The sequence below is a fragment of the Branchiostoma floridae genome, chromosome 12 (assembly GCF_000003815.2).
Source record: "Branchiostoma floridae strain S238N-H82 chromosome 12, Bfl_VNyyK, whole genome shotgun sequence".
In the NCBI taxonomy this organism is placed as follows: Eukaryota; Metazoa; Chordata; class Leptocardii; order Amphioxiformes; family Branchiostomatidae; genus Branchiostoma; species Branchiostoma floridae.
In genome coordinates, this window is record NC_049990.1 from 982,830 (window position 1) to 994,532 (window position 11,703).

Consider the following 11,703-nt stretch of genomic DNA (forward strand, 5'->3'; position numbering starts at 1 on the left):
TTGGGAACGAGTGAGGGGAACGAGGCCTGAACACGTGACCCACCCTGGAGCAGGGCATGATCTCCAGGTTCCCGCCACATTGCCAGATCTGCAGAAGGACAAGAAAAATACAACATGAATGGTAATAAAAAATCGAACTTCCTGGCACGTTTGAACGATTGTCGAAGTCACGTATACACAAGATCACTTGTCAATAAGATCACATGGCTGTAACTCTCGCGAGTGTAAGCTCGGAAATGACTGGTCCTGATGATCATTGATCCTGAAGAAGGCGACAGTGGTCGTTGAAAAGTTGCTCCATGTATGACTTCAAGTTAAAGTTAGTATATTTTTCAATGTTTCAACTTTTCATCAGCAATTTTGGCTGAAAACAATTTTCATCCAAAACGTTCTAACGGATCTGTTCCATGCAAGGCAATTTGACCACTTCTAGGCAATGAAAACTAAGTTGTAAAGGTATAAACACTAGTACTAGTGCTACACTGAAGAATACTGTAAAGGATCTAAGACGTATTGGAAGAAAGTTCAGCATTGCACTAAGAGTTGGTAAAGTTCAAAAGTAGATATGTTCTTGAATGATGCAAGTTTTCATTAGCCATTGTGTGTTTGATTCGGGACAGGACAACTTAAGACTACCGTTAACGATTACAGTGGTGTTGCACGTATGTATTGGTTTTTCCACCGGGATCTTTGAAAAAGGCCAGCCAGGCAACATGTATACGCAACACTGGCTAAATGAAAACATGTAAACAAACAAACAAACAAACAAACAAGACGTACCCTGAAGGACATCTCTAGGTTCTCCCCTCCCCATACGTCCATCCCGGCGTCGTACGTGCCGATGTGCTCGAAGTACCACTTGTCGATGGCGAACAGACCCCCCGCCATGGTCGGCGACCTGCAGGGCAGACAGGGTTTACACTCACGTGATCGTAACGCAACTATTGTCCGCCATGTTGGATAGTTAAACCTAGGTGTACCTGATGATTAGCATGGATTACCTGCGCCTAAAAGGTTATGTTTTCATCGACGAATCTTTATTGTATAATATGATTGAAAATTGATCATTTTACTCAGATTCAACGTTAACGTTGTAACGATCATGATCACCAAAATGCACGACTCAGGTGAACTTCCATTAGATGACGCAGACTGACGTTACCAGTTTGTGCTTAAAGACGCCATCAGTCCGTTCGTACCTGACGGGGTCCACAGGAGACTTCCTCCTGCTGCGCTCGTAGTCAGGGATGAGGCCCCAGGTGAAGGTCAGCCTCCAGTCGAAGATACCCCGCTGCACCTGTGCAAGTATGTTTATCAATATATTTCTGCACATTTAGTTGGACTATCTATTTAGTCTGTGCTCCTCTTATAGGACAGGTTCTATGGGTAGAAGCTATCCTGCGAGTCGAAGATGCATCTGTGAGATGAGTGTGTTAAATTATCCATCAGTTTCTGCACATTCAGTTGGACTATCTAGTTAGTCTGTGCTTCAACCAATGGAACCTCTTGAGTCAAATATGCCTCACTGTGCGGCCACTCGAATCCTAACCCTAACCCTAACTACAACCCTAACCCTAACCCCTAAAAACATGGCATGGTGTGTTAGCCTAACCTTAAGCCTAAACCTAAGCCTAACCCTTACCCCTAGCCCTAGCCCTAGCACTAGCCCTAGCCCTAGCCCTAGCCCTAACCCTAGCCCTAGCCCTCACTCCTTACCCCTAACCCAAACAAGTATACCTCCATGGTGTGTTGGTACTCGAACGTCTTCCAGTCGAGCACGTCAATCACTGGTGTCACGACATTGGACCGGTTTTCGGCAATCCGGGCCAGCAATGGTTCCAGCCACTGAAAATAGAGAAGCCAAGCGTTTCGACATTGCACCAATTTTCGGCAGTAGAGAACCTAGGCTTAACTTAACAGCTAATGCCGCCTGCCTGTGTATTTTTTATTTTTTTGCAATTTCAGTAAAGAAATGACTAAGCAATCACAAATCCTTAAAACCAGCCAACCTGCTCATGACATTCACAGTGCGAGTCCAGGAACGTGAGAACCTCTCCTCGCGCATGCGCAGCCCCCAGCAGCCTCGCTCGGATGAGGCCCTCCCTGCGAGTCGTCCGGACCAACCTCACGGCCCTGAGCTGCGACAGGTACATCTCTAGTGGCTCTTTCAGGTGGTCTGGAACAGGTAACGACAGGTATGAAGCATATATAAAACTGTACATGACACAGGTACATCTCTTAAGGCTCTTTCAGGTGGTCTGCAAAAGGTAAGAACAGGTGTGAAACACACTCAATACAGGTACATCTCTAAAGGTTCCTTCAGGTGGTCTGCAAAAGGTAATTAAGGACAGGTATAAGGTACACCTTAAACAGGCCATTCTACCTATTGCTTTGAGTGATCTGGTTAGGACAGGTGGCTACTACTTCGGCGTGCCACATTGGAGGCTCCGCCTCTGAGGCGGTACCAAAAATAAAGCCGTCCATCAAACACGCTCGACTACAGGCTTCACTTTTTAACATTTCCGCCAGGGGGTGTTGGTGCCTTTGTCACTCCATCCCCACGACGACACTATTACAATCGGTACCGTTTAAAGCCGGATACGGGGATCGCTTTAGCCTGTTTGATGACACCAAGGATGGCATGTATCAAACAAGCTCGACTACAGGCCTCACTTATTAAAGTTTCCGCCAGGGGGCGTTGGTGCCTTTGTCACTCCATCCTCTCGACGACACTAGTATTTACAATCGCTACCGCTCAAAGCGCGGATACGGGGATCGCCTCAGCCTGTTTGATGACACCAAGGATGGCATGTATCAAACAAGCTCGACTACAGGCTTCACTTTTTAGCGACGCCTGATGGGCGAGCTTAATAGTATAGTGTGGAACCGTTTCGAAAGTATTCTAAAAACTGTACAGGAATGTCAGGAATGTCAAAAGTCCGCGCGTGCGTAGTTGCATCATGCCGGACTGTACCATTACCTCCACGGGTAAGCTTTCCAGTCGCAGGACACATACCGCGGTACCGATATACGTGTGCACAGCAGTGTTTTCCGTATTCGCGCAAGGCGATTTTTGACTGATAGCCGTGCAAAATTGAGAAAAGCCTAGGACTTCAGACGTACCCGAATTGTAGTATGTAGTATGGTGGTCATGGAAATGTAAACATTTGAAATAGGGGGTAAAAGATTGTTGAAATATGTTTCTCGAAAAATGACCTGTGAGTCGTGGAAATCACTTCCGGGTTCGTTCGTGGTTTATGTGTCCAGGAGTTTGGAAAGTTTGGTGGCCTTCTTCACCCTTAATATCTTTGCTTCAAAAATACAAACTGATGTGTGAAACAGGCATTGTTTGAGCTTAAAACATGTGGGGGTTGTGAGATAGCGATGTGATAGTTACCTTCGCCAAGAAAGTTATATTTTGGCTAGCGTTTGTAGGTGTGTGCCGGTTGTACAAGACCACCATAGCTTAAGAACGCCTGGATGGATTGTATTGATATTCGGTATGTGGGTAGGTCTTGTTGAGACCTGGAAACGATAAGATTTTTGGCTTCCTATTAGCCTGCTACGGTACTGCAGCAAAACTTCCTGGTTTGATACCTCGAGTTCTGGACATGCTGCGGCTATGAATCTTAAGTGGTTGACAGCTCTTGATGCTGTAAGTAAGTGGTATAGGTTTGGGCCCCCTAGCGGCTTATTTTGGAACTGCAGGACAGGTGACTTAGGTGTCAGACTATTAAAGGGAATAGCCAAAGAAGGGGTAGACGGATTGTTATGGTTTTTGATATGTGGATAGGTTACGTGATGGTTAATATAATTGCATATTAATTATGAAGAATTATGCAGAGTGGAAGCTAATTTGCATAATAAATTGGGAAATTGTCTAAACATGCTCAGCTCAATTAAAGGACCATTACAACATGTGACCTTTGTAACTGAGAAAGAGAAGGATATTGATAGATAAATACCTTATTTGCATAATTAATGAGAAAATGCTAACATATATTGCGCATGTCTGTTGGAGATGATCAAGTTATATAGTTTATGCAAATGAGGGCCTTATTTGCATAATTCATGACAAACACAATTAATTCAGTAGAAAAATATTTTTATCTATCTATATATCTATATGATATCGATACTGGCCGAAACCCTTTTTTAGCATATTGTTATTTAGCTAGAGTAAAATGAGGCCCTGATTTGTAAAATCGAAGCAATAACATTAGTTCACCCTTCACTCACAAGGGACCCCCTTTGACAGCAATGCTCTATGAACATCCATCGCCAGACGAATGGAATACGACTATTAAAACCCATTAACAACAACAATCTATAAAACTTATAAACATTAAAACCGTCGCTATGGCAATAATTTTAATTGCCACACTTTTAAAAGTTTCCGCCAGGGGGCGTCGTTACCTTTGCCACTCCATCCCCACGACGACGTTGTTTACAATCGGTACCGTTTAAAGCCGGATACGGGGATCGCCTCAGCCTATTTGATAATGTATCAAACAAGCTCGACTGCAGGACTCACTTATTAAAGTTTCCGCCAGGGGGCGTCGTTACCTTTGCCACTCCATCCTCACGACGACACTAGTATTTACAATCGGTACCGTTTTAAGCCGGATACGGGGATCGCTCCAGCCTGTTTGATGACATCAAGGATGGCATGTATCAAACAAGCTCGACTACAGGCTTCACTTTTGAACAATTCCGCCAGGGGGCGTTGTTGCCTGTCACTCCATCCCCACGACGACGTTGTTTACAATCGGTACCGTTTAAAGCCGGATACGGGGATCGCTCCAGCCTGTTTGATGACATGAAGGATGGCATGTATCAAACAAGCTCGACTACAGGCTTCACTTTTTAAAGTGTCCGCCAGGGGGCGTCGTTGCATTTGCCACTCCATCCTCACGACGACACTATTTACAATCGCTACCGCTCAAAGCCCGGATACGGGGATCGCTCCAGCCTATTTGATGACAAACAGCGGAACTCATGTACAGCGTGATGATGGCTTTCCGCTACATTAAGCGGCAGTAAAACCCCTTTATGAGTTTGGCGCCGTAAAAATGAGGCTATGTGGGCGCGAAAATTGCAAATATTGAGCCACGGGATCATACCAAATAAACGAGACTTCTGGGGGGACACACATAAGGCATCGATTTTAGCTTGCTCTCTTGCTAAAGGTTGGTGATATTGCCCCAATTTTCAAAGCACGAAGTGCGATTGTCTCTCTTTTTGAATGGCGGAACGAATCGAGATAAGAAAAGAACACCGTAAGAAAGACGTGCACAAAGCTACATGGTGATAAAACCGTGAAAATTCAACAAAGCAATCGGTGATAGCATGGCCTTGACGTCATACTAGCTATTAAGTTCAACGAGGCGTTTATAGTCGTTCCCTTAAACTCGTTTAGGGTGGAAGTATGGTAGCCCAATAAACTAAATAAGATGGGACCCAAGTGTTACAAACCAAATAAAGCTACACCTGTGCTTGCAGGTTATTCTGATCCTTTCTCAAGAAAGACCTGTGTGTCTGGAGAAGTAATTTAAAATATTAGTTTACACTGTCCAAATAGGAAGTGATAACAGCAACCAATTGTGGTTCATTTTACTGGTAAATTCTCATCATTTTCTGCCTTCTTGCTCAACTCTACAAGTACCAGGCGATGTTGTAGTTGGCTTATGAATGGTAGAATTAGACACAAATATTTCATCAGTTTAATTCGCCTGTCGTGTCCAAATTGTCCACAGTATCTTTCGGGAAACTTCTATTTTCGTAGCAACCCGCGAAGTCCCGTAAGAGATTACACTTCTACAGTGTTATTATCTATATCATAACGAGTTTAATGAAAGATCAGCCATATGTAAGATAAGAACAAGCGCACATCCGTTAGAAATACAAAGGGGGCACTATAAACAGCTCCCTGTCCACGAGAGATTGTGTACATATTGTCTAATGAATGCAGTGGAAAACGAAACACATTTTATCAGTCAGTGTACCCACTATGAAACCGAAAGAAAAACATTATTTCAAACAGTTGCCACAATTTCACCAAGCTTTTACCACCTAAATGTGCAGCCCTATGCGGGGGCGACGGACAGGTGACAAACGTTTGCTCGGGGTTGCCGAAAGCTGACGGACACGTCCCACGCAACCGCTTAAGGTAAGGCGCATTAAGTCTCATCAAACAGTAAGCGTTACGCGTGGCCTGCCTGGTGTGATTCGTAACCTTTCGAAAATGGAGCGTTTAGGTGTTCTGCCGTGAGCGTGGCTTTCTCAGATGTTGAAGACGTAGGTTCTGACGCAAAGACAACGCTTCTTCATGAAATCCCACGAACTGGCGTTGAGCTAAGTAAGCATCTTATATCAATAAAGGAACAAATATAGAAAGGTTCTTAGAATTCAAGTCTTCAGAGGCTCTCCCTAACGCGTATCTTAGACATAAACATTGTTTCCAAGGTGAAGATCATAGCTTTGAGAGGCTTTGAGAGGCTTTATTTTGTCTGTGATACAAAGCTTGCGCTTGGTACACAAAATTGACTTTATCTTAGAAATCTTCAACTTTTATTGCTTTCTCTATGTGTCTTGTGATCTCAACTATTCTGGCAAGACCTTTCACCAACCATGTGACGTCATGACTATGACTATGACGTATGTATAGCCAGCGCCATATTGGTGGTGAGGACAGATCCAAGATGGCGACCACTCGTTTCGAACTCACAATCGGCTTAATGGTGAAGTGACTACCATATAGTTATGAGCTTTTTCTACACAGACAAAAAGCAGACATTCTCGGGGAGAGGATAGTGTTTAAAATATTTCACTAAAGATGATTGTCAGTCTTTAACCCACCATCATGGCGAATGCCCCACACGTCACAGCCACGTGACTAAACATACAGGTTAAAGGTTAACTCACCCAGCTCGCTGAAGTCGTCCACGAGTACCACCTCCTCCAGGAGACGGGCCGGAGACGTCTCCAAGACGCTGTGGACGGTCCTGAGGAGGGTGGACCACGCCTCGTTGTGGAATGTGATGATGACGCTCGTGGTGGGAAGGTCATGTGGATACCTGGTGTCTTTACACCTGGAGGAGGGGGAGGGGGGCATCGGTCAGGTTGTAATTTTTTAACATAGTGTAGAAATCGTCCCATTTGTCAGTATATTCCGTGTACTTACCCCGGTAGCGCAACAATGCGAAGTTATCCAGCCGGACCGCACGTGTTTGAGATTTGTGGATTCCGTGCAATAAACAGATTTGTGTGGTAATCCGATGTGAAATTAAATGGCTTCTAATGTATTTGCTTTCGGACAGACGAGGACAATGTGGCATCGCAAGTTTAAGTAACTTATTCTAACAGTGCCACATACAAAGTACAGACGGAAGGTAAAGGCAGTATCCAAATCGAAGTCAGTTACCCATTTGTACACCTGGGCGAAGTGAGGAAGGTCGAGTAAAGTGGCTTTTGATAACAAACTTTTTATAACAACTATGAAACATTAGCAGGATTCCAATTGTGATTAAACTACCTTTCAACATTGTGATGACATTTTTCTGACGTCAGTCTAAGAAATTACGTTATCACATCAATGATTTGGACAAATGTTGCGCAATTTGAAAAGTGGTACATTTTATTTAGCCTCTACCAGGCTCCGTGGTTCGGTGGTCTAATTGTAGAAATTGGACGAATAGAATCAATAGTACGCTAGGGGAGTAGGACGTGGTTTGGATAATGGTCCTACTCGGCCGGCTGACTCCCCTAGCGTACTATCGACTCTATTTGTCCAATTTCTACAATTAGACCACCGAACCACGGAGCCTGATAGAGGCTACATTTTATTGCTCAGGCTGTTTGTTTAAACGAGACCTGCTTTGTAGTCGTCAATCTTTCATCAAATACATGTAAGATAGGCTATAAGCTTTTATTGCACCAAATAATCGCTATGCTATCAGACGCATTACGAGGTCACGTAATGTGTTGTGATCACCGCCAATTTCTCCTCTAAAGTTGGTGAAATCGACGTTTATAGTCTCATTAACTGTTCTTGTCTTCTCTTTATGTACGTGATTATAGATATTACAAAGTCGCGCGGTGAGGCATAATTTTCTTTAATGTCAGATTGTCGAAAATAATAACTCGGGAGGAGCGGGTTACTTTTGGGTTGTGTTAGGGGGGGGGGGGTGCATCGTGGAAGGATGATTTAATCCATAGAATACCTATATGGATAAAATCAAAGTCTTTCTTGGGCGGGTAATTTTAGGTGAGACGTTTAGACGCCGCATAATAAGCCCTTCGTAAAATAACTCCAAAATGGCAGATCGTGTCTCAATGGTAAAGACACTAACCGATTAATAATATGTTGATGTCGTAAAATACAACTTGTGCGTCCTTGGTGAATACAAACATGAGTATAAGTATAAAATATCGCAAAACAAGCAACAAAATTCCATACGTAATTTTTCCATACGTAATTTTCTCTTTCAGGCGACACCATCAATAGAATTAAGGTCGCGTAATGGTTAAGAAACTTAATTGATTACTTATACGTTCATGTCGTAAAATACACTGTATACATCCCTGATAAAAAGACAAACATACAAACACAAATATAAAATATCGCAAAACTGCTACCAACAAAATTCCATACGTAATTTCTCTTCCAGGCGACACCATCCATAAAATTACCACCGCGCGTACCTCCAATGAGCCGGGAGTTTATCGCAAAATTGTCGGCGGAAATGCGTGATTAATGCCGCCGCAACATTTTATTCCGCTCGGCAGGACGATTAAAGCCCGTCGTTCGTCCCGCCAGGGGACTCTAATGTCGCTGATTAGGGAACTGTGATGGGGACGGACCGTTTTGATGTAATTAGGCTCTATGTTTATGAGAACAAATAGCGCATTATGACAAGGTGAACGGAGACGGAGAGGCAAGGAACGGGACTGGGTTTGAAACAGAGGGGCCCGTGTGCAAAGTTAAGGGAGTCGTGTGCAAAATTTTAGGGGACCGTGTGCAATTTTGTGCAATTTTTTTTTCGAACGTACAGTAGAAATGTCGGATCTAACTCTAGTATTTTGTTCAGGTGATTAGATCATATGTCTTAAAAAGGTTGAACAATCGAATATATAGAACAGGACGAGACATTTCTTATAAGAAAACCTGACGTGTGCCTCTACTAACACCATTTCTATTTCACCTGTCATACCTGTTGTTTTAACTCCAGTTCTAAGAAACAGTGCGCGTAGGCAACCCATTTATGACATTTTCAAAATCAGCATTTGGTTAAGTTTTTATTATCATCCTTTCGCTTTTTTTTCGTCTGGCAATTTGAACGTTCTACATACTTAAGGCTCATGTTGTTACAATCGATATGATACTCACCCACGTGACGTAACTTTCACTACCTCCATGTCCCCGTCCTATTTGACTTTGAAGGGGACCTTGTTGTTTTGATGAAGGTCATGGAGCGGAAAGGTGCCCTTTCTCACGAGTCGCTGATGTGATTGTGTAGATTGGGCGAGACTAATTACAGTTGACGGACGGCGTTTTCTGTGGACCGATAGCCTGGGAACCAGACTGTCTCTAGGGCCTGCGCAGGCGAACATAGTTGTCTGAAACGTCTGACCGTTTCCAAAATTATGTAACCGCGTCTTGGGGTATCTTATTACCTAGCTGTCTAACCTTCATTGACGTACACAACGTAGCCTATATCAGGCTCCACAGGTCGCTGAAAAATAGTAGACGTTGGCCAGATAGCCGTAGACCAATTGTGTAGATTGGGCGAAACAAGTTACAGTTGGCGGACAGCATTTCAAACAAGTTCTGCGGACCAACAGCCTGGATATACCAGACCGTTTCTATAGGGCCTACGCATGCGAGCTACCCAATATAGCCTCAATCATGATCAGGCTCCACAAGTCACTGGAAAAGAGTAGACATTGGACAAATAGACTAATAACATGCCTAGGTCACAAACTGTACTCCCTGGTCGGTCGGGGGCATTTTATATGACCGATTCGATCAATTTTCTAACAGTTCTGTTCCAGTAAGTAACTGCCAATTTCACAGTAGATTTGTGAGGTTCTCTGGGCGCCCTTTTGATTAGAAGTCACGGTTCAGGTCAGGCGGGGAGGCTTTTAGGGGAACTCCTGCTGACCGCCAAATTGAGTGCCTCTATCTTAGGCAACAAGCCAGAATCAATATTAAGGTCAATGTTATCCATAAAGTCAAGTTCACGGATGTGTGCAAAGGTGATGAATGTCTTGACCTTTTCTTGGAGTTATTAAGACTTTCCGCACCTGATCTTAAGGGCGGACACTTTCACCTGTGACTCACCTGGGGTCGATTCTTACCAAGGAGACACAAGGTCGTCGACTCATGGTCATAGATTTTACCAAGGTCACATCTTTACACTGGCGCCTGGCCGAGCAGTTTGTGGGATCGAAATGAATGGTTTGGAAGATGACAGAACTCATCAACTGCATTGTGGCGTCGTGTGTGGCATAACTGGTAGCATGTTGGGGAAGGAACCTAGATGTCCCGAGTTCGATACTCGCCATGCCCCCGACGTTGTGCCCTTGGGAAAGGCACTTTACACGACCTCCCTCATTTTACCCAGGTGAAAAAAAGTCACTTTCCTCTAGACCTAAGAACGGTCGAGCCTGAACTTTTTACCCGACAGTGAACTTTTGACACGCGTCAGTTTTAAGTGGAGAGTACAAGCTACTACTAGTCCTTGCGATATGACCGGACACGCTGTCGCGTTACAGACGTTACACAGGGTTCTACAAGTGCTGTTTCAGTGTGCGAGTTGACAGCAAGAAAAGATACAGTGGAATACGCGTACTTGCATGGCGAATTTGTCAGTGGGCTTGTCCACTAACGCTAGAATTTCGTAGAAATCAAATGTTGGTACACAAAAACTGTACATTAGAATAAAATTTAAGAACGCAACTTTTGGCATGAAAAGAGTTGCTTTATTATGTGTTTTTTAAATGATCCTCTCTAGCCACCTCTAGCCATGAGCCTTTATTGTTACTTGCTAAGGCAGCGACGCGCTTGAACTTTTCCTGGGTAGACGGGGGGTGCCACAGGCTAACTGGTACATTTCAGAGTGAGAGAGAGAGAGGGGATGGGGAGATGAGAAAGGAGAGAAGAGACAGGAGAGAGAAAAAACATAAAGAGACAGAATGAGAGAGGGAAAGAGACAAATTTAAAGAGAAATAAGAACTATTGTACTTACTCAGCGTGCCTTGCCTCGTGTAGTCTCCTGTGCAGGGAGATCTTGCTGCTGGCGTACTCGTTAAACGCGTGCTGCTTGTAACCAGCATCTTCCAACTTCTTCTCCTCCTCCGTGAGTGTTAACGAAACTCCCTTCCCGAACTCCCCCGGCGCACCCGGCTCCGGAGGGGGGCGGCGAACTTTCGGCCGGAAATACGGGTCGCCATTTTCCGGAACTACGTCACCGATATTGTTCGTGTCGAAGTCGTCCAGGGGAGGTCTCCTGGCGACGTTTCTAGTCCTTTTGTGCACGCGGTTCTGTGCAATGAGGTACAGGAAACACAGGAGCGAGACCGCGGCGCCCAGCTGGAGCAGCACCGAGCGGCGCATCAAGATCGGCATGGTGACGTCACATCACCAGCCTGCGGCGGGAACATCAAAGGTTAGTTAAGTCACGTGATGATGACGCAATCTTC

General features: G+C 44.4%; 1 protein-coding gene across 1 annotated transcript in view; it reads right to left on the reverse strand.

Moving 5' to 3' along the window:
- Positions 1 to 11,650, reverse strand: part of LOC118427904 (polypeptide N-acetylgalactosaminyltransferase 12-like) — a 15,564-nt gene extending 3,914 nt beyond the window's left edge. The window contains exons 1-7 of the mRNA XM_035837867.1: positions 11,250 to 11,650; positions 6,925 to 7,091; positions 2,010 to 2,176; positions 1,738 to 1,845; positions 1,200 to 1,297; positions 781 to 898; positions 2 to 88 (exon numbers count right to left, since the gene is read on the reverse strand). Of these exons, the coding sequence (XP_035693760.1) occupies positions 2 to 88; positions 781 to 898; positions 1,200 to 1,297; positions 1,738 to 1,845; positions 2,010 to 2,176; positions 6,925 to 7,091; positions 11,250 to 11,629 (1,125 nt within the window). The 5' untranslated portion in view covers positions 11,630 to 11,650. The remainder of the gene's footprint in view (position 1; positions 89 to 780; positions 899 to 1,199; positions 1,298 to 1,737; positions 1,846 to 2,009; positions 2,177 to 6,924; positions 7,092 to 11,249) is intronic.
- Between the last annotated feature and the right edge of the window lie 53 nt (positions 11,651 to 11,703).